This window comes from Mauremys reevesii, linkage group 2, assembly GCF_016161935.1.
Source record: "Mauremys reevesii isolate NIE-2019 linkage group 2, ASM1616193v1, whole genome shotgun sequence".
Classification (NCBI taxonomy): Eukaryota; Metazoa; Chordata; order Testudines; family Geoemydidae; genus Mauremys; species Mauremys reevesii.
In genome coordinates, this window is record NC_052624.1 from 217,748,929 (window position 1) to 217,771,754 (window position 22,826).

A 22,826-nucleotide genomic window follows, 5' to 3' on the forward strand; every position below is an offset into this window, starting at 1 on the left:
AGCTTCCATTTCCAGAAGTATTGTTCCATAGTTTGGAGGTCCTCAGTCAATGCTTTCTCAATGTCATGGAGGTTTACTGCTTGGACTGTCATGGCAAAATCATCTGCATACCCAAATTTTAATGATTTAGTTGGAGGCATGCCACTTATGGAAATATTAAAAAGTGTTGGTGTCAGTACAGAGCATTGTGGTAGCTTGTTTATGGTACACGGTGAGCTGGTCTTATTACCCAGGTACACCCATAGGTGTCTGTTACTCAGCATGGACCACAGAAGGCAAAGTGTTTGGTAGCAAGGCATAATTTTTGCAAGTTTCAGCATCAGACCCGTAATCCATATAATGTCATATGCAGATGACAGGTCAACAAATACTGTGCCGGTCTTTAATTTTTTCTGACAGCCTCAATGTGAGTTGTGAGTACCAGAACTTGGTTGCAACAACTACGTTTTGGCTGGAAGCCTGCCAGTTCGACAGGGATAATTGGCTCAGTAAAAGGGTGTTTTCTTTTAAGGATGATGCGTTCAAGAAGTTTATACATCATGCATAGTAGAGAAATTGGCCTAGAGCTTGCCGCTTCATTTGTCGGCTTCCCAGGCTCTGGAATGGCAATTACCATTGCCTCATGCCATATTTCAGAGATCTGTACCATCTTTAAGGCAGAGGAAATGGCCAACCATCCTACCCCGCAATGCACACACACTCTTGCCCAACCTGATGCAAAATTGGCTACTCAGATTTCCTCCTGTGAAAAACTGACAATATCCTGAATTAACTTTACTGAATTAAGTAAAACCTTATTGAATTAGGTTTAATACCTTTGGGGCCCATTGTATTACAAATGCAATTGTGTACATGTCACTGTATGTATGTAACTTCTCTAGGAAACTGAATAATGCAATCTTTGGAAGGTATTAGGAACTTTAAAGGACTTTCTGGAACAATAGCTGTGAGGAGGCTATACTAAGAAGGAACTGGGAGTAAGGGGAATGCAAATAACCCACTTCAAATCCATCCTTTTGAAGCTATGCCCTGAAGAGGCAAACCCATTGTCTACTAATTACCTGGTTCTGAAAAACCCAGCTCAAAGACCCCATAACTGTATAAAGTGTGGACTAAACATATTTTAGGGTGCTTATTCAGAGCTGAAGCTGTAATGAATTTATCACCACAAAAGAAACCCCTTGGGTAATGTTTGGAAAGACTCCTTTGATTGATGTGATATCCGGTATGCTTATTAGCATGCATGCAGGTTCTTTTATTGTTTTTAAATGTATTCTCTGTAGTGCTTTTATCAGAAGAGTAAAATAGGCTTGCATAGAAAGAACTGTGTGGTAACTTATAACTGTTGACAATTCCTTGTGTCCATCTCTGAAGAGAAAGCAAGCAGGAATGCTTGGGCAGTTTGCCTCTGCTGGGAACAACACAGTGAAGGCAGGGAAGTGTGCACCCTGGAAATATCCTGGGCAGAAAGGAGAGAGACATGAGTCTCCACCCACACCAGGCTACAGCCCTGGATCTGGAAGCTTGAGAGAGGGTGGCACCATACAAATATGACAATTTCAAAGGGAAACAAAAAGCATAGACCTACAAGGTACTTAAATAAAAGAACAGATGAATAGACCATGTAAACTTCTTCTCACCACCTTACTTACTAACATATTTGACCTGACCATCCACATCTGGGCTGGGTTCCAAAATAGAATCTAAAAATGACACTCTAGCTAGCCATCATGCCCATTAAGCCATTCTCTGAGGCTGAAAACAAGAGAGCCACCTAGTGCCAGTTGTAACTATGGTTTGTTTGTTTGATGTGGATATGTCCACCAGGAACTGGACTGAAAGCACCAGGTCAATGAGAAGAACTGATAGATTTGAATGGTGTTCGGTCTCTACGAACTTGAGGCGCACTTGAACCAATGTTCTAGAAATGACATGTTTATATATCCACCACTAATCTCTCTCTTTCTAATTGTGTCACAGACATTCTGAAAACTCACAAACTATTATGTGAGAGATGAATGTGGGGGTGCTCAGTGGTGAATGTTGATCTGTACCCCAAAATGGGGTTTATGGAATGAATTTCTAAGATGGTGTGTTGGCATGTCAGAGGAGAGTAGACAATAGACTAGTGAACACACAGTCTGAGGGATAAACTGACACTTGGCTCAGTCTCAACAGTGTCTGGATTTCCAAAAAGGCTTATGTTGGTTTTGGCTTTTTTTTCTGTAACTCAAATGGGGAACCCATCTAACTTAGCTTGTAGTGAAGGGTTGCATGAGACTAAATATGTGGACAGCCTGTTTATGACTTTGAAATCACTCTCTCTAATGCTTTGTTGCATTTTCTAATAACCCTAAGAAGGCTGTTATTCTCTAAATCACTGGTTACAGGCTCCCAGAAGGGAAGAAATGCAGATATCTACTGGGGCCTATTCAGTAATCATGGTTGGCACAGATGACCTGTTGTATCCAGATTCCAGTCTAGAAGATAGAATTGCACTCCAAGATGGATAAGGGCAAGATACCCAAGACCTGAACTGTGTGCTCGCAGAGACCAGGAAAGAGGGCAGTTAGCCTTCTAACTATGACTATGTGGGGAAAACAAACAAACAAACAAAAAAAACCATACCATACCATCATTGCTATGTAAAAGCTGAAAAGGAATTTTGTACATAACCCTTCCTGCACTCATTCTTCATAAAGAATTTGAGGCACAACAGTGCTCAATGCCATGGAAAAAAATTAACCAAGTGGAGAAAACAAAGTGTGTTTTAGGTGAGCAAATCAAATACAGGAAACAAGAAGCATCATTGTTTACAGAGAGCAAGAGATTACAAGTTTGCTAAAAGGATTCCATTAGTCAAGTGCCAGCAGCATGCTATCATGTTTCTGCATTTCTTGGACTAGAACAAGCTCTTAGCATAGAGAACAACTGCCTCATTAAACACATGCTAGCTCCCTCTTGTCTTCTGCCACCCAGATGCACTTTTATCACCTTTTACATTATTCACAAAATGCCTTGATTTGTTACAATGACTCGAAGGGTTCTTCAGCACTCCTGGTGAGTCAAAGTAATAAAATTCAGGGAAACAGTTAAGGTGAGTATTTTTCTACTCAGCTCTGTATGAGTGAAATTCACATAAGGCTTTCCTTTTGGTAGTTTCACTGCATAGTGAAGGAAACCCACAATAGTCAGGGGACTGCACCTTCCCAGGAGAACTTCAATGATCTAAAACTCAAAAAAGAGTCCTGCAAAAAATGGAATCTCAGTCAAATTACAAAGAATGAATATAAATAAATAACACAAGTATGTAGGGACAAAATTAGAAAGACCAAGGCACAAAATGAGATCCATCTAGCTAGGGACATAAAGGGTAACAAAAAAAACATTCTACAAATACATTAGAAGCAAGAGGAAGACCAAGGATCGGGTAGGCCCATTACTCAATGAGGGGTGTGACAAGATGGCAGATGTTCATATGGTACATCCCGCGCTTTTCTTCGGGGTGAGGGGGCTAAGACACCACCTCTTGCCCCTGCTCTTAGGCACCGAGGGCACCGCTAGTAGCCCAGAAAGGTGGTAGAGGAGGGAAGTGGGGGAAGGTCTGGGTTTGCTCCTCACTCTGAGTCCCTGCCCCTCACAACCCCTGTGGGTTTCTTACCCTCTTTCCCCACTTAGGAGGGGTTACCCTCGGTCCTTAGACACTAGGGGCTGGGGTCATCTCCCTGCCCTGCTGGGGCACAGTCTTCCTTACTTTGGTTTTCTGGTCTTTCAAATCTCACAACACACCTCCAAGCTCCAGTCCGCTCTCCTTCCTCCTCCTCCCCTGACTGTCTGAAGCAGGGGGTTTTATTAGGTTCCTGACATGGCCTTAATTGACTAAAGGTGCTCCAATTAACCTGTAGCAACCCTCCCTAGTCTACAGGAAACCACTCCCTAATTAGCCTAGGACTAATATATTTCCCCTCTATCCCTGCTCCCTGGGCCTGCTGTATCACAGGGAGAAGACAATAACAGAGAATGTGGAAATGGCAGAGGTGCTTAATGACTTCTTTGTTTCGATTTTCACCAAGAAGGTTGGTGGTGATTGGACATCTAACATAGTGAATGCCAGTGAAAATGAGGTAGGATCAGAGTCTAAAATAGGGAAAGAACAAGTAAAAAATGACTTAAACAAGTTAGATGTCTTCAAATTACCAGAGCCTGATTAAATGCATCCTAGAATACTCAAGGAGCTGACTGAGCAGATATCTGAGCCATTAGCAATTATCTTTGAAAAGTCATGGAAGACAGGAGACATTCCAGAAGACTGGAAAAGGGCAAATATAGTGCCCATCTATAAAAAGGGAAATAAGGACAACCCGGGGAATTACAGACCAGTTGGCTTAACTTCCATACCCGAAAAGATAATGGAGCAAATAATTAAGAAATCAATTTGCAAACACCTAGAAGATAATGAGGTGATAAGTAACAGTCAGCACAGATTTGTCAAGAACAAATCTTGTCAAACCAATCTGATAGCGTTCTTTGACAGGGTAACAAGCCTTGTGGATGGGGGGAAGTGGTAGATGTGGTATATCTTGACTTTAGTAAAGCTTTTGATACTGTCTCACATGACCTTCTCATAAACAAACTAGGGAAATACAACCTAGATGGAGCTACTATAAGGTGGGTGCATAACTGGTTAGAAATTGTTCCCAGAGAGTAGTTATCAGTGGTTCACAGTCATGCTGGCAGGGCATAATAAGTTGGGTCCTGCAGGGATCGGTTCTGGGTCCGGTTCGGTTCAATATCTTCATCAGTGATTTAAATAATGGTATAGAGCAGGGATCTCAAACTCAAATCTCAGAGGGGTAGCCGTGTTAGTCTGGATCTGTAAAAGCAGCAAAGAGTCTTGTGGCACATTATAGACTAATAGATGTTTTTTTATTGATTTTTTTCGTGGTGAATACACCCCACTTTCGATGCATCTAGTGGAAATCTCCAGGGGCAGGTATATATAAGCAAGCAAGAAGCAGGCTAGAGATAACAAGGTTAGTTCAATCAGGGAGGATGAGGCCCTGTTCTAGCAGCTGAGGTGTGAAAACCAAGGGAGGAGAAACACCTCAGCTGCTAGAAGAGGGCCTCATCCTCCCTGATTGAACTAACCTCGTTATCGCTAGCCTGCTTCTTGCTTGCTTATATATACCTGCCCCTGGAGATTTCCACTACATGCATCCGACGAAGTGGGTATTCACCCACGAAAGCTCATGCTCCAAAACGTCTGTTAGTCTATAAGGTGCTACAAGACTCTTTGCTGCTCAAACTCAAATGACACGAGGGCCACATGAGGCCAGGGCCGCCCAGAGGATTCCGGGGGCCCGGGGTCTTCGGCAGCAGGGGGGCCCTTCCGTTCCGGGACCCGCCGCCGAAGTGCCCCGAAGACCCGCGGCAGGAGCCCCCCGCCGCCGAATAACCGCTGAAGCGGGACCCGCCGCCGAAGTGCAGCCTGGTCTTCAGTGGTAATTCGGCGGCGGGGGCCCCCCTCGCCGCCGGTCTTCGGGCCGAAGACCGGGCTGCACGTCGGTGGCGGGTCCCGCTTCAGCGGTAATTCGCCAGTGGGGGGTCCTTCCGCCCTGGAGCAGAAGGACCCCCCGCCGGCGGAGACCGGGAGCGAAGAAGCTCCTGCTCCCTCTTGCCCCGCCCCTTCTGGGCGGCCCTGACCCTATCCACCCCCCCTGAACACCCACAATCCAACCCCCCATTCCCTGCCCCCCTCCCCCAACCTCTGCCCTGACTGTCTCCAGGGCTCCCTGCCCTTTAGCCAAACCCCCAGCCCCAGCCCCAGCCTCTTACCCCCGGCTCCCTCCTCACGCGCAGCCTCGGCTGAACAGCCGCAGCGTGTCTCCGGCGGGGCCTGAGCCCCGTCCCGCTCAGAGCCGCGTGGGGAGGGGGCGGGGCTGGGAACTCCGGGCCCAGCGGAGGGAGCAGAGCTCAGGCCGAAGCTCCCAGCCCCGCCCCCTCCCCACACGGCGCGGGGCGGGGCTCAGGGGCCCCGGCTGAGACACGCCGCTTGATGTGCTAAGGCTCCAGGAGAGGGGCGGAGGCGGGAGCCTCCGCTGTTCTCTTGGGGGCCCCTGCGGAGCCCGGGGCAAATTGCCCCCTTTGCCCCCCCCCTCTGGGCGGCCCTGCATGAGGCTAGTACATTGGCCTGAGGGCCACATCACTGACACCACCCACCCCTGCCTTGCCCCCACTCCACCCCTTCCATGAGGCCCCGCCCCTGCCCTGCCTCTTCCCATCCTTCTCCCCACCCCAATCCAAGCCCTTCCCCAAAGTCCTCACCCCAACTCTGCTCCCTCCCTGCCCCTAGGAGTGGGGACATGGTACTCTGGGGTGGAGGGGGGCAGTGCGGGAGGGGAGCTTGGCAGTTGCAGGAAATAACTCAATGGGCCATGTGTTTGAGACCCCTGGCATAGACAGTACACTTATAAAGTTTGCGGATGATACCAAGCTGGGAGGGGTTGCAAGTGCTTTGGAGGATAGGATTAAAATGCAAAATGATCTGGACAAACTGGAGAAATGGTCTGAAGTAAATAGCATGAAATTCAATAAAGACAAATGCACAGTACTCCACTTAAGAAGGAACAACCAGTTGCACATATACAAAATGGGAAATAGCTGCCAAGAAAGCAATACTATGGAAAGGGATCTGGGGGTCATAATGATTCACAAGCTGAATATGAGTCAACAGTGTAACATTGTTGCAAAAAAGCAAACATCATTCTGGGATGTATTAGAGGAGTATTGTAAGCAAGACGCAAGAAGTAATTATTCCGCTCTACTCTGCGCAGATTAGGCCTCAACTGGAGTATTATGTCCAGTTCTGGGCACCACAGTTCAGAAAAGATGTGGACAAATTGGAGAAAGTCCAGGGAAGAGCAACACAAATGATTAAAGGTCTAAAAAACATGACCTATGAGGGAAGACTGAAAAAAATGGGTTTGTTTAGCCTGGAGAAGAGAAGACAGAGGGGACATAACACTTTTCAAGTACATAAAAGGTTGTTAGAAGAAGAAGGGAGAAAAATTGTGTATTTTTTAAACCTCTGAGGATAGAACAAGAAGCAATGGGCTTAAATTGCAGCAAGGGAGGTTTAAGTTGGACATTAGGAAAAAGTTCCAAACTGTCAGAGTGGTTAAGCACTGGAATAAATTGCCCAGGGAGGTTGTAGAATCTCCATCATTGGGGATTTTTAAGAGCAGGTTTGGTCTAGATAATACTTAGTCCTGCCGTGAGCTCTTAACCAGCTCCACACAGACCACAATGGGCTAAAGGGGTGACCATACAGTCAGAAAATATCTGGATCTAGTTGCCAAAAACTTCTAAAGCCCAGCTGGTACAGTAGGGTCACAACGAATATTGCAGCCAAAGGATTAGAGCAGCAGCCAAGGAGGAGCTGTATTGCTACCTGTGGTTTGTGGAGTAAAGTCCATCTCTCCCTGACACTCACCTAGTTACTAAGCAAAGCCCAATCATGAGGGATTTGTGTGGGGAAAAATATTTGAGTGAGTGCATCTGTCATCATTATACTCCAAAGAGCCATTTGTAAAATGAAATTCAAAACAAAATCTGTATACTTTAACAGAGTCTGAATTCTTACTCTTTGACTCCATTGATCATCCTTTGGGTTACTCTGCAAATCTCATTTCCATTTTTTCCTAAGTGTGGGTTTTATCCCTTTCAGTGAAGATAATTTAAGACTGTATCTAAAGCTGAAAAGAGGTGTGAAGGATCTGCCCTTCTAAATTAAAGTAATGCTTCTAGGCGACAGCTGTTATCTTCAAATTTCAGCCCTAAATTTTTAACATAGCTTCTGGTTGGTATCTCTTTCAAACACTGGGAGACTAGTAGAGGAACTTGTTTTCTATAACTTTCTGAGGACATGGGCAAAAGTCTGGGGATATTGACCTCAAACTTCCTAAATTCTGGTCATTATAGCAGAAACCAGCTCTTGGAAATTTATGTTACTGTGAATATTTACGTATTTAGAAATTAACATTATGCATATCATCAGGTTTCAAGATGCATATAAAATGTTGGAAATAAAATGTAGACAAATATCTCTAAAGTGTTCTAAGAGGAATCTGACTTATACATTTTTAGGATTTAGGCTCATGCTTAGGATTTAGGCTCAGCAAAGGCTCTTTGACCATAGCATTTTCTTTCAGGTACGGATTGTGCAGAAAATAAAGACAGTTATATTATTGGTACTGCAGGCAAGCAATAAAAACATAGTAGTATCTCCATGAACAATTTTGGGTACATTATAATAGTTTTTAACAAGCAGCGAGTGAGTTTTGGACACCACCAGTTTTGGACATATCTGAGTTTACAAGCTAGAAGACAGAATCTGGTGTCTATAAGATTCATTCGCTTCTTCTCTTTGAAGGGATACAACATTTTTGGTTATTCTGTGCTATTGTGTCATAATTAATGCTAAGATTTAGTCAGGGGTATTTTTAGTAAAAGTCATGACAAGTAATTACTTTTACTATACGCACCCCTGACTAAATCTTAGCTGCCCTGGCCCCGCTGCACTGGGGGGCCTCGGGTCCAGCCCCACCAGTCACTGCTCTATGGGGTCTCAGGGCCAGCTACCTGGAGCTGCCAAGTAGTGGCTGGTGTGGCCACTCTGGGGCCGCTGCTCCGGGAGAGGTTTGCCAGGTTCCGATTTTCGATCAGAACGCCTGGTCGAAAAGGGACCCTGGAGGCTCCGGTCAGCACCGCCAACTGGGCCGTTAAAAGTCCGGTCGGCGGTGCTGCAGGGCTAAGGCAGGTTAGTCCCTACATGTCCTGGCACTATGCTGTGCCCCAGAAGTGGCCAGCAGGTCCGCCTCTTGGGGGACGGAGGAACCATGGGGCTCCTGCCCTGAGCACTGACTCCGCACTCCCATTGGCTGGGAACCGTGGCCAGTGAGAGCTGGGGGGTGGGGCCTGTGGGTGAGATCAGCGCGTGGAGCATCCTGGCCCTCCCGCCTAGGAGATGTACCTGCTTCCGGCTGCTTCCAGGGTGCCAATTGTTCGGGCAGCCCTGGTGTAAGCCACACGGGCCGCTGCAGCTGTGGAATTTCATGGAAGTTACGGAAAGTCACAGAATCTGTGACTTCTGCAACCTCTGTGACAAACTTGCAGCCATAGTCATAATTTATACTGCTTGCTGATTTTTGATATTGCAATAGCAACTGAAATGTTAAAATGGAAGAGCCCTATGAAATAATAGAAGATTTTGTAATTTTTTTGAAATAGTAACCCTAAAGGTCACACTCCTTCATTGATAAGACAAGATGAATTTGATAATATAAAAAAAGAAATGTGAATTAATAATATAGTCAGTAGAATGCAACTGCCATTAGAGAGAAAGAGATGGAATTCTGAAGAAAAACAAAGAGCAACTCACACTAGAACAGCATGACAATATCAAAAAGGATTAAAAAATGTAATTGCAGGCAAAGAAATATAGACAAGTGAATACAAAGAAAATTGCTTCAGCCACTGTAAGTACATTAATACAGAAGTTGGGTAGGAATGTTTTCTTATCCTTATAATTTCTCATTTGAAAGATGGTTCTTCTGTTACAGCAATTCCCCATTGCATTATGGGGCATTGATAAGAAACTCAATAAATGTCACCTTTGCCTTTAAGTCATTTCTGAACCAAAGTCCCATGATATAAGGGGAACTGTGCCTGTGGAGGGGGCATCTTCCGCAAGAGTAAAAGAAAGGTCCTGATTACTTGTGGTAACTAAAGCACTTTTCAAAAATGTAGAAGTGTTAAGTCCAGTGTTACAGTCAATTTCCAGCTCTGGTAATTTGTTATATCCAAAATCACCCAATAGTTTCAACTAGCTAAATGGTTTTTCACTTCTCGTCCTAAGTCGTGCAGTGGTACTAGAATAGAATGTCTATTTTCCAACCCTAGGTGCAGTATAAACCCTGCGTGCATTACACTATGTATAATGCTTTGTATAATGCCTTCTCGATGGAAAAAACACTATAAATGTCAGATATTATTGCAGGTCAAATTTCACCGGTGAGATACAGCAACACATTGCAAAGTGAAAAGATACTAGCTTTTACTGATACTCACCTATTCCATCAAAATCAACATTCAGACCCTGTTTAACATGCTCCTGTATCAGATGAAGTGTTTGCTCAAAAATCTCTCCTGCTCTTGCAGTCTCTATAGCGAAAGGATCCCGTGGATAGTGGAATTGAGCCAACAGATCATTTGGAGTCCGGGGACGCCTGCAGAAATGAAAAGGACCTATTGAAACCAATATATTAAAACTAATTTCTGTGTAGAAATATGACCAGAGTTTCTCTGTAGATATTCAACATCTGAAAATAATCACAAAAAAGTTAGCCTGCTTCAAGAGAGTAGTCTTAAACTGATGGTGTGTAGAAACCTACATGCAATAAAATATTTAATTTTCTCCCCTTATCTGGGTGTTTTGTATATGTTATAGAGCAAAGCCAAAGAAATCAAAGAGTGTTAACACTACTCTACAGTGGGATATCACAGAAAATACTATTGCTCATCTGACCCTCATACTTTCCGACAGCCAACTTATAAAGAGGTATTTATGGTATTTTAAAGGAAAGAACATGCTACCTTCTCCTCACCATCCTTTCTGGACTAGTTGTCTGATTTCCCTTTTGTTAAAGGAAAAACGCATTTGGAAAGAAAACGGTGTCAATTACTTGCCCCTCCAAATAAAGGGATAGACTACTATTCATCCATGAATGGCTGAAAGCTACCATAAAATTCAAAGATTAGACTGAATTTACCTGAACTTTATGATTGACAAGAAAAAAGGAGTTCCAGTGTCCAGCTACACTGCAACAACATATTATTGCCTTTACCTTCCACACTTAAATGCCAAAGAAATATAATACAGTTACTGTCCGTTCATGGGGGGAATTATAAGTTAGTGATTTCACCAAGAAAACAAAAGCCTAAGGCTCACAGAGGAATGAAAACTTCTCAAGGTTAGCACTGTCAAATCCTTTTTCTGTATTGCATTGCAGCAGTAACAGCCTCTAATAACTTAATTGCTTTTTCTACAACTTTACTCCCCTCTGCATTGCACAATAGAGGAACCACAGGGACCAGACATTTTGTTCCTGTCCAGAGGAAAGGCTAAGCTAACTTTTTATGGATGTTCTGTTTGGTTCTTTCCTACTGTTCCCAAAGCTTTGGCTACAGAGTTCCTGGCTAGGTTAGCCCTTAGCAAAAGGCACTTAGAGAGCTGTAAGCCACAGAAAGTAATCAGATGGCAGTTGAATGGTGATAGAGAGCTCAGGTGATAGATAGAGATGGGTCTAAAAGATGAAATACTAAAAAATATGTTTTCTGACTTTGCTCAGTGTTGAGAAGCATGACCTTCCCTCCGAAAGCTTAACTGATAATGACTGCTACTATGGGTATGTCTACACTAGGAAATTAGGTTGAATTTATAGAAATCGATTTTTAGGAAGCGATTTTATACAGTCGATTGTGTGTATCCCCACTAAGTGCATTAAGTCGGTGGAGTGCATCCACAGCATCGTGGCTAGCATCAACTTTCGGAGCATTGCACTTTGCGGGAACTGTGGGATAGCTACCCAGTCTCTGCTGCCCATTGGAATTCTGGGTTGAGCTCCCAATGCCTGATGGGGCAAAAACATTGTCGTGGGAGGTTTTGGGTACATGTCAGTCGCCTCTCCCTCCGTGAAAGCAACGGCAGACAATCGTTTCATGCCTTTTTTCTGTGCAGACGCCATACTGCTTTCAGCAGATGGTGCGGTAGGACTGCTAACTGTCGTCATACAACCACTGCTTCCGCTGGAACTCTGCTCTCCTGGTGCCATGAATCCACCTCGCAGGTCCTCTCATCATTCGGTATAAATATCTATTCTTGTGGCATCTGTCGTCATCCACCACTTCCGCTGCAACTCTGCTCTCCTGCTCATGCCATACCACGGCAAGCATGGAGCTTGCTCAGCTCACTGCTGCTGTTGTGAGCATTGTAAGCACCTCACGCATTATCCTGCAGTATATGCAGAACCAGAACCTACAAAAGCAGGCGAGGAGGCGACGACAGCACAATCACGATAGTGATGAGGACATTGACAGACTTCTCTCAAAGCACGGGCCCTGTCAATTTGGACATCATGGTGGTAATGGGGCAGGTTCATGCCATGGAATGCTGATTCTGGGTCTGGAAAAAAAGCAGACTGGTGGGACCGCATAGTGTTGCGGGTCTGGGATAATTCCAGTGGCTGCGAAATTTTTGCATGCATAAGGGCACTTTCATGGAACTTTGTGACTTGCTCTCCCCTGCCCTGAAGCACAAGAATACCAAGATGACAGCAGCCCTCACAGTTCACAAGTGAGTGGCGATAGCCCTCTGGAAGCTTGCAACGCTAAACAGCTACCGGTCAGTCAGGAATCAATTTGGAGTGGGAAAATCTACCGTGGGGGCTGCTGTGATCCAAGTAGCTAGCGCAATCACTGAGCTGCTGCTATCAAGGGTAGTGACTCTGGGAAATGTGTAGGTTACAGTGGATGGCTTTGCTGCAATGGGATTCCCTAACTGTGTTGGGGCAATAGACAGAATGCATATCCCTATCTTGGGACCAGATCACCTTGGCAGCCAGTACATAAACTGCAAGGGGTACTTTTCAACGGTGCTGCACGCACTAGTGGATCACAAGGGATGTTTCACCAACATCAATATGGGATGGCTGGGAAAGGTACATGATGCTCGAATCTTCGGGAACTCTGGTCTGTTTGAACAGCTGCCGGAAGGGCTGACCAGACCAGAAAATAACTGCTGGAGACATTGAAATGCCTATAGTTATCCTTGGGGACCCAGCCTACCCCTTAATGCCATGGCTCATGAAGCAATACACAGGCATCCTGGACAGTAGTAAGGAGCTGTTCAACTATAGGCTGAGCAAGTGCAGAATGGTGGTAGAATGTGCATTTGGATATTTAAAGGGACGCTGGCGCATGTTACTGACTCGCTCAGACCTCAGCCAAACCAATAGACCCATTGTTATTGCTGCTTGCTGTGTGCTCCACAATCTCTGTGAGAGTAAGGGGGAGACGTTTATGGTGGGGTGGGAGGTTGAGGCAAATCATCTGGCCACTGATTACGTGCAGCCAGACACCATGGCAATTAGAAGAGCACAGCAGGGCGCGTGGGCATCAGAGAAACTTTGAAAACCAGTTTCATGACTGGCCAGACTATGGTGTCACAGTTCTTTTTGTTTCTCCTTGATGAAAACCCGCCCCCTTGGTTCACTCTACTTCCCTGTAAGCCAACCGTCCTCTCCCCTTCGATCACCGCTTGTATAGGCAATTAAGTCATTATTGTTTCAAAATAATGCATTCTTTATTAATTCATCACATAAATAGGGGGATAGCTGCCAAGGTAGTCCATGAGGGGTGGGAGAGGAGAGAAGCACCGGGTGGGGTGGTGGATATGGGGAGGAGGGAAGGACAAGGTCACAGTGCCCTTCAAAACTTACTGAATGCCAGCCTTCTGTTGCTTGGGCAGTCCTCTGGGGTGGAGTGGTTGGGTGCCTGGAGCCCCCCCCCACCCCACGTTCTTGGGTGTCTGGGTGAGGAGGCTATGGAACTTGAGGAGGAGGGCGGGCAGTTACACGGGGCAGCAGCAGTGGATCATATCAGTTTGATTCCCCAGTAGCCTCAGCATTGCATCCTGCCTCCTCTCATTGCACTGCCGCCACCTCTCATCTTGCTCCCGCCACCTCTCATCTTGCTCGTCCCTCCTGTCTTCGTGTTCATTTTTTGCATTTCTGGACTCTGACATTGTTTGCCTCCACACATTCTGCTGAGCTCTTTCAGTGCAGGAGGACTGCATGAGCTCAGAGAACATTTCATTGCAAGTGCGTTTTTTCCTCCTTCTTATCTGCGCTAGCCTCTGGGGTGGAGATGATAGGGGGAGCGTTGAAACATTTGCAGCTGTGGGAGGAAAAAAAAGGGAGAGTAGTATTTAAAAAGACACATTTTAGAGAACAATGGGTAGAATTTCACAGTGAACCAAGCTGTTAACATTACATAGCACATGTGCTTTCGGTATAAGGTCACATTTTGCCTCTTATATTGAGGGCCTGCCAGTTTGGTGTGAGAGATCACACATGCAAGGTTGGGCAAGAGAATTCGGCTTGCAGGCAGCCATGGTAAGCCACAATCTTTCACCTTCTTCAACCTTCATAACATGTGGGAATGGCTTCAAAGAGCAGCACCCTCCTTTCCCATACCAAGCATCAGTTGGGTTGGCCATTTAAAAGGAGGGGCTGTACTGGCCGGGAATGCATCCCAAGACTTCAGGGCAAATTAATCATTAAACATGCTTGCTTTTAAACCATGCATTATATTTACAAAGGTACACTCACCAGAGGTGCCTTCTCTGGCTTCATGGTCCATGAGTCCGCCTTGGGAGAGCTGGGAGGGTATTGGCTCCAGGGTGATAAACAGTTCTTGGCCGTCGGGGAGAATGGTTTCTCCACTTGCATGCTGTGCGCTATCCTCCTCCTCCTCCACCTCCTCATCTTCCTCGTCCCCCAAATCCTCATCCCTTTTGCATGAGACTCCCCCCTTGCAGGTGTCCACGTACAGGGGTGAGATAGTGGTAGAGGCCCACCCTAGAATTGCATGCAGCTCATCATAGAAGCAGCATGTCTGGGGCTCTGACCTGGAGTGGCTGTTTGCCTCTTTGTTTTTTTTTGGTACACTTGCCTGAGCTCCTTAATTTTCATGCAGCACTGCTGCGGGTGCCTCTGTCCATCATGCCCTTGGAGATTTTTTTCAAATATTTTGGCATTTTGTCTTTTGGACAGAGTTCTGATAGCACAGATTCATCTCCTCAAACAGTGATCAAATCCAGTACCTCCCGTTCAGTCCATGCTGGAGCTCTTTTGCGATTCTGGGACTGCATGGTCACCTGTGCTGACGAGTTCGCCACGCTGGCCAAACAGGAAATGAAATTCTAAAGTTCCCAGGGCTTTTCCTGTGTACCTGGCGAGTTCAAAGTGCTGTCCGGAGTGGTCACAATGGAGCACTCTGGGATAGCTCCCAGAGGCCAATACTACCCCAAATTTGACCCAGCAATGTTGATTTCAGCGCTAATCCCCTCGTTGGGGAGAAGTAGAGAAATCAATTTTAAGAGCCCTTTAAGTCAACAAAAATGGCTTTGTCCTGTGGACGGGTGCAGGGTTAAATTGATCTAACGCTGCTAAATTCGACCTAAACTCATACTGTAGACCAGGGCTAAGAAACCATGTCCTGGCTACAAGCAAAAATATGTTTTGACAACTTCATTACAGTACACTTTTTTGAATGCAGTGTTGTTGTAGCTGTGTTAGTCCCAGGATATTAGAGAGATAAGGTTGGTGAGGTAGTATCTTTTATTGGATCAACTTCTGTTGGTGAGAGAGACAAGCTTTTAAGCTCCGTGTAAGCTCAAAAGCTTGTCTCTCTCACCAACAGAAGTTGATCCAATAAAAGATATTACCTCACCAACCTTGTGTCACTAGGGTTTTTTTTTTTTGTAATTTAAAAACACTCACAAGTTAAGCAGAATAAAAATATGAACAATTTCTGTGAGCAAAGATAAAATAAATTCTTACTGCGAAAACAAATTTCTTCTTGTGGAGTTAATTGCACTGTCAACTTTTTGGATGGCATTGAGAATGGATGATTCAACAAAGTTATCACCAGCTTGTCTACCTTGTGTTACTGCAGAAAAAAAAATCCATAGTTTGAGAAATGTCTCATTTTTAAAGTTCAAATTTATGTGATATAAATAGCATTTAATAACATTTGGCATTTTAAAGTGACAAGCCTTACAAGAACAAAAAAAGCTGTAAATCCTGACATTTATATTAGACATTGTAAAGAATAGGCAATTATCTTCCATACAATAATCCTAGCTGGTAAAGAGATACAGGACACCTTCAGATCACTGGTTCAGATCCGGTTAATAATGACAGAATGTTATCAACATACAGCTGCTTAGAGACTTTTGTGAATTGAGTCTCACTTCAATTCTTAGAGGAGAAGGAGCCACCCAAAAATCATCATAATAGGAATTGAATCTCAGTAGAAAGGGTCACAAGGATGAAGTACACTGAGCTTTCAACAACATTTTGGCATCATAGAAGGAACCAATCTGAGGTCCCAAAATCCCAATTGTTAAGAAACCATAAACATTGTTTTTCAAGGAACAATTCATTTTTGGGGCAACGCGCTTAGCATAATCCACCAAGAACCACACATTCATATTCTCTCACTCTTCTGTCAGAGTAAAGCAGACTAGCAATATTGAGGGAGCCTCCCCATGGACCAGTACTATGAAGTTACATTTGAAAAAGGAAGTTAGCGTCATAAAAATGAAGCATCTGGGAGCAGGCAGAGGGGTATAAGGTAAAATAAAGAGGACTTGTAAAAACCTTTCCATCTCAGACAATCTTTAGAACACTACAAAATCCCTGAAAAATAAGCAAGAGACTCCATTCCCATCATCTCACCCATTTTCCAATTAGCCCTTGCTCCCTAGTAAAAACCAGAAAAACAGTGGAGCTCTCCAACATGAGAAGTTCATTGTGATAAAATAGGGTAGTGATATCTGATGAGGTTATTAACTCATCTAAATTAGTCACAATGGTAGTTCAGATTAAGTGGTGCTTTCTCAGGAGGAAATATCTACTGAGGGAAGTTACGGGTTGCTCAGTGGACCAATCTACACAACATACAGCAGCATTTTTTAAAAAGCTACAAGCTGCTTTGTCTGCACACTCTCATTTATATCCAATCTAACACGGGATAATACATGCAATATATTATGCTCAATTGACTTCACTACAAACAAAGAATAAATAGAAGATAATATGCATGGATAGTTGTTACAGTTGTATAATAGAATCTATACACTTTACTATTACTTTGGGAAGGGGGCTTATAAAAAATAAAGGTTCATTTTTATTTACATTTTAACCAGTTGTGCCACTCCTTTGTCAAATACAAAATAAGCATGGGAGACCCTTATGGAACAAACATGTTAAACTATCGATTCTCATTGGTCCATTCTCAGAGACTGACAGAACCAATACTGATTCCTGACTCTGAGAGAAAATACTTTGCCCAGATAGTTTTCTGTACTCTAGAGCTGAGAGCATGCACACAGATGCCAAAATACAGGCATTTTTAGCATGAAACCCTAAATGGCTCCAAGAGCAACCCCTGAAAGTAGAAGTACAAAATTGTGCCACGCAAAGCCATTAACGTCATCCTCCAATTTGTCTTTGGATTCCTTAGTTATTAGTAATGCATTGTTAAATTACAGTTTGTAGGACAGAATTAATTGGGAGATCAGCACAAATGGCAAAATTACTGCAGCATGTTCAGAAAGTACCATCTTACATTCTTAAATTTTGTGTTTTATTACAATGACCTTCAAATGGGTACACACAGAGAAAGAGCAAAAAAAAAGAAAAGAAAAAAAAATCACTCAAAATTTTTCTTGATGATTTCTTCATGCACCAACTATCTTACTTTTTTTTGAATGCAGCAGAGTTTTCTTCTTAAAAAGAAAAAATGTGATGTAACCCAAGGCATGCTATGCACCTGGTAAATCCCCTTCTAGTGACCCCGAATAGGACTGCCACATGATAATTGTGTTACAAATCCCCAAAATACCTTTTTGTTGCATACAAATTAAACTGTAATGACATTCTTTGTTATATGCAATGTTGTTGTAGTCCAGGGCCGCCCAGAGGGGGGGGCAAAGGGGGCAATTTGCCCCGGGCTCCGCAGGGGCCCCCAAGAGAAGAGCGGAGGCTCCCGCCTCCGCCCCTCTCCTGGAGCCTCAGCGCATCAAGCGCCGAGACTCCGGCCGAGCCCCTGAGCCCCGCCCCGAACCGCGTGGTGAGGGGGCGGGGCTGGGAGCTCCAACGGGGCCTGAGCCCCGCACCGCTCAGAGCGGCGTGGGGAGGGGGCGGGGCTGCGAGTTCCGGGCTGAGTTCCCAGCCCCGCCCCCTCACCACACGGCTCTGAGCGGGACGGAGCTCAGGCCCCGCCCCCCGCTCGGGTAAGGGGGCGCGGCGGGAAGCGGGACCCGCCGCTGAAGCGCAGCCCGGTCTTCGTTGGCGGGGGGCCCCTTCTGTTGCGGGCCCCGCCGCCGAAGTGCCCGAAGGCCCGCGGAGACCCCGCCACCGAAATAACACCGAAGACCAGGCTGCGCGTCGGCGGCGGGTCCCGCGTCGGCGGTAATTCGCGCGGGGCTCCGCCGCGGGTCTTCGGGGCACTTTGGCGGCGGGTCCCGGAACGGAAGGGCCCCCCGCCGCCGAAGACCCCGGGCCCCCGGAATCCTCTGGGCGGCCCTGTTGTAGTCATGTTGGTCCCAGGATATCAGAGAAACCAGAAGGGTGAGGAAATATCTTTTGTTGGACCAACTTCTGTGTAAGCTCGAAAGCTCATCTCTCTCATCAACAGAAGCTGGTCCAATAAAAGATATCACCTCACCCACCTTTTGTTTCTCGACTATTCTTTGTTATATAATTTTCATTTAATTATAATATATCTGCCTCTTTCCTTACTTTTGAGGGATTTTGGTTTTTTTAAAATCCATAATATTTTCTTTAACTTTTTTTTTTTTAAAACAACAAATGAAATACATTCTCAAGCTTAACTTTCCCTCAGTTCAATTTTGGGTCTCAGAGTAATTCTACTTCTTGAAAGGTATTATTGCTTTAATAAACACTTTTTAAAAAAAAGATATCTGCTAACATTATACAGGACCTGCTTTTGAAATGGCAATCAGTACCTCAAAGCTATTTGGGGACAAACTGTTCTTGGTTTAACAAAAAAAGACAAGGATAAAAGTAAATGTTCATGAGGTGATAATTTTCCTTGACATATATTTCAGTTTCTTTGATGTTTAACATTATAATGTCTACTAACTGGAGAAAGAGAAGAGTGCTGTCAATTAAATATTTAATAAAAGCATATTTACAATTTGTCTGTCAAAAAAGCTCTACGCTTATCAGAACTCAAGACACTAGGCAGATTTTCAGAAACTGAAACATTAGTAGAGGAACAGCTACTTGGAAACTTACTGGTAACAGTCAGCACCATACTGGTTGTAGCCAGGCCAAAAGAGTTCCTTGCAACACATTCATATCTCCCCTGGTCTCCTTGTCCTAAATCTCTGATTGTAAGAGTGCCATCTGAGTTCACATGGAATTTGCCACTCTCAGTGATCTGAACACCAGTCTACAAACAAAAACACCCAAAGTGCATGTTATTGGTGTGTCTCAATTTCTTCTCAGAAAAGGTGGAAAGCTACTAATAATGAAACATATCAAATCAACTACTGATTAGAGGTAGTCTGATTCATGAAGGCCCTCAACACATGGAACAATTTTTGTGGGGGACTGAAAAAAATGTTTTAGATTCCACCACAGACAAGGCATAGGAATATAAATCAGAGTGCTTCAAAATCAATGGTCGGGATCTGTTTTGTTTTTCTTTCCCATTAATGTGCTGGTCCCCTCCCTCTTACTGCTTTATCTGTACCTGGTAATTTGCAAAGGTGACCTATGCAGACACTGTGGAGGTAGGAGAAGTCTTGCTGTAACTGACTGAGTACAAAGGAGTATTTGGGCAAAGTATTTTCTCTCAGAGAGTCGGGAAATCTTATTGATGCTATTAGCCTCTGAGAATGGACCAATGAGCTTGGGGTGTTAACATGTTTGTTTCACAAAGTGGCTTCTTTGCTTATTTTGTAGTTGACAGGAGTGGTACAATCAGTTCAGATTTAAATAAAAATTAGTTTTATTTCTTTACTATTACTTTTTTTCTATAGAGGATAAAGTGTTAGATATATACAGTAAACATAACAGTTATTGATTATATTTAAATCAGGAGGCTTTCTTCACAAATGAAAGTAAAAGGAAATGGAGACTCTATACAATACTGTAGCAACTTAAAGTTAAATTTTTGTGTATGTAAAAACCCCCAGCAAGAATTCCATCAGGACAGGTACCATATAGGATAAACGTAGGGTGCCCTACACTAAGCCCCAACATGGGAGCATGCCAAGAGTGGGGCTGCAAGAGGAAGGGGGCAGATTGGGCTGGGAGCAGGATCTCAATAGCACAGAGTACTTTGGAGATCCTAGGGTAGGAATGCAAGCTCTGATGGTTTGATCATTTCAAGTGCAGTTCCGACAACTATTTGGGTAAGAGAGTTTAACAGATGAAGCTTGAAGGAAAAAAAAAAGATACAGACCAGTGAAGGAATACAGATAATGCAAGATGGTGCTTGTTATAAAAATAATAAGGTAACTGTTGTTATGCAGATAATTAGTTGTGTTGTTTGGTAGATTAAGATGGTTTAAAAAGTTTTTGTGTTAGTTAAAACCACAAACTAGTTTAAGCTCATTGAAACCACTGTAAAAGGAAGGGTTGTGACCACTGCTACAGGAAGAGTCTGAGAGAAGCAGACAGTAGCTGACAGAAATAAGTGCAGTTCACAGCTAAGCATAGGATATAAAAGTGGGTGTTGAACAATGAGGAACCAAAACCACGAACACCTGAATGGTGTAGTGGGACCTCCTTATCACTCTACTGTAATAAGGCCATTGCTTATAGTATGAGGGAAGCATTATTGCAGTAGGGGGTTTATAGCCATGTTGAGTACAGCATATGGGATGTATTTCCTTTGGTAAAAAGCCAATCAGATTTTGGGAAATAAAGGTACTTTCCGTGAATTTTCAACTCATAGCCTTATTCTTAGAACCAGATCCAAAATTTACAACAGCCAACCCAAGGAGACAAGGTGGGATGTCATAAAGGAAGACATGTTAGCATGTAGTATGATAGGGGATATGGCATTGAACATAGCACTTTCGAGGGAGAGGACTCAGAGTAGATTCCATTTGATGAGAGTAACACAAGAAAGATGACGATGACTTTGGAGATTCTAGCACAGCTCCAGGCTATAGCATTACTGTTAGGCAGAACTGCAATGAATTAGAGCAGCCCCCGGGGCCACCTAATTTATGAAGAAGGCCATTTCAGTCCCCAAGAATCCCAAGAATTTAAGTATGGCATAGCACACTCTTTCAACCCTTGTATTGTACTTTTCCTGAAAATAGGCTACGGTTAAAAAAGCTTTTATGTACAGTAGATTTGTATAGAGCTTTTAATCTTTTAAAGCCTTCCAAAATGGAATAGTTTAATGAATCTGATCTATTTTGGATGAATTTGTCAAATTGTTTTAAAAAAAGATGTTGCTTTTAAGAAACAATACTTAGGACCAATTTATGCCATCCACTTGGGTTGCTCTCAATCTATAATCAGAGACAGAATCTGCCCTTAGCAGAGGCGGCTCTAGGATTTCCGCCACCCCAAGCAGGGCGGTGCGCCGCGGGGTGCGCTCTGGCGGTCGCCAGTCCCGCGGCTCCAGTGGACCTCCTGCAGACGTGTCTGCGGAAGGTCCGCTGGTCCCGCGGCTCCGGTGGACCTCCCACAGGCATGCCTGCGGATGCTCCACCGGAGCCGCGGGACCAGCGGACCCTCCACAGGCACGTCTGCGGGAGGTCCACCGGAGCCGCCTGCCGCCCTCCTGCGGGACGCCGCCCCAAGCGCGCTCTTGGTGCATTGGGGTCTGGAGCCAGCCCTGGCCCTTAGACACAATGGCTTGCTAATTTTCAGATGTAAAGACTGAAAAATATAATACAGGCCTTTAAATGACAGACTAAATTGCTGAAGTTTGCTCTTTGTCATTTTCAAAAACATTAACAAATATTTTTAAAAGGATTGTTTGAGGATTACAATAGGTGTCTATATTTTGGTAAAAACCACAGCTGCAACTGAACAACACTGGGTCCATTACTTTTAAGGTTCTGTATCAGCTGGACAAGACTGAGAGCCCCTTAGATATAATTAAGTGACCCTACCTTGCTCCAGCTGATTGTGGGCTGAGGTTCTCCACGTGCACTGCAAGGAATCTCTACATTCTTTCCAACCTCTGCACTGGTATCTTGTGGAAGTTGAGAAAATACTGGCAGAGCTGCAGAAAACACAAACACACATTCCTTATATTGTCATCTCTTCTAATACCCAACAGTGTCATCGACTTACACTTTCCTGGATTGATTACGTTTGCCATGGCTAACAGATCTTCAGCTGGTATAAACTGTTATAGCATCATTGACCTCACTGGAACTATGACAATTTACATTGACTGAAGATCTGCCCCTTGGAGTTTAGTTACTGTAATGAGAACAACAAAGCCATGTTATCCCATGTAATAAGAAAATGATAGAAAAATCTTACTAAACTTTGGAAAGGTCTTACTCCGTTTACATTCATGCTATAACATTCACTAGATGAGTCCCATCTCCCTAAGATCATATAAAGGTCTTTTGTTAACTTTTCTGTTTCTATAGTTTAGGGCATGGATACTCATATGTTCAAACATGTCTTAAGTTAGTAGGAAAAGATACTTATAATGGTACTATCACAAATTACAGAATCATAGAAATTACGTTTGAAAGGGACCTGTTAGGTTATTTTAGGATGTTGCATCAAAAAAGAAAAACACTATTTTAGGCCATAATTTCCATAAATGGGCCTAATTTTGATTTAGATGACTCTACTGCATTTGTGATGAGTACATCATTAAGTAAAATGATTCACTACCCTATTGCCTTAACCAATTTTATTTTAATTTTAAAATTACATTTGACCTTTAATAACATAACCTCTTAC

At 44.0% G+C, this 22,826-nt stretch overlaps 1 protein-coding gene across 2 annotated transcripts in view; it reads right to left on the reverse strand.

The window, feature by feature from the left end:
* Nucleotides 1-22,826, reverse strand: part of PXDNL (peroxidasin like) — a 299,709-nt gene that overhangs the window by 71,119 nt on the left and 205,764 nt on the right. For both annotated transcript variants that reach the window (XM_039527937.1, XM_039527936.1), the window contains exons 13-16: nt 22,013-22,125; nt 19,167-19,323; nt 15,681-15,789; nt 10,129-10,286 (exon numbers count right to left, since the gene is read on the reverse strand). In XM_039527937.1, coding sequence (XP_039383871.1) covers nt 10,129-10,286; nt 15,681-15,789; nt 19,167-19,323; nt 22,013-22,125 — 537 coding nt within the window. The remainder of the gene's footprint in view (nt 1-10,128; nt 10,287-15,680; nt 15,790-19,166; nt 19,324-22,012; nt 22,126-22,826) is intronic.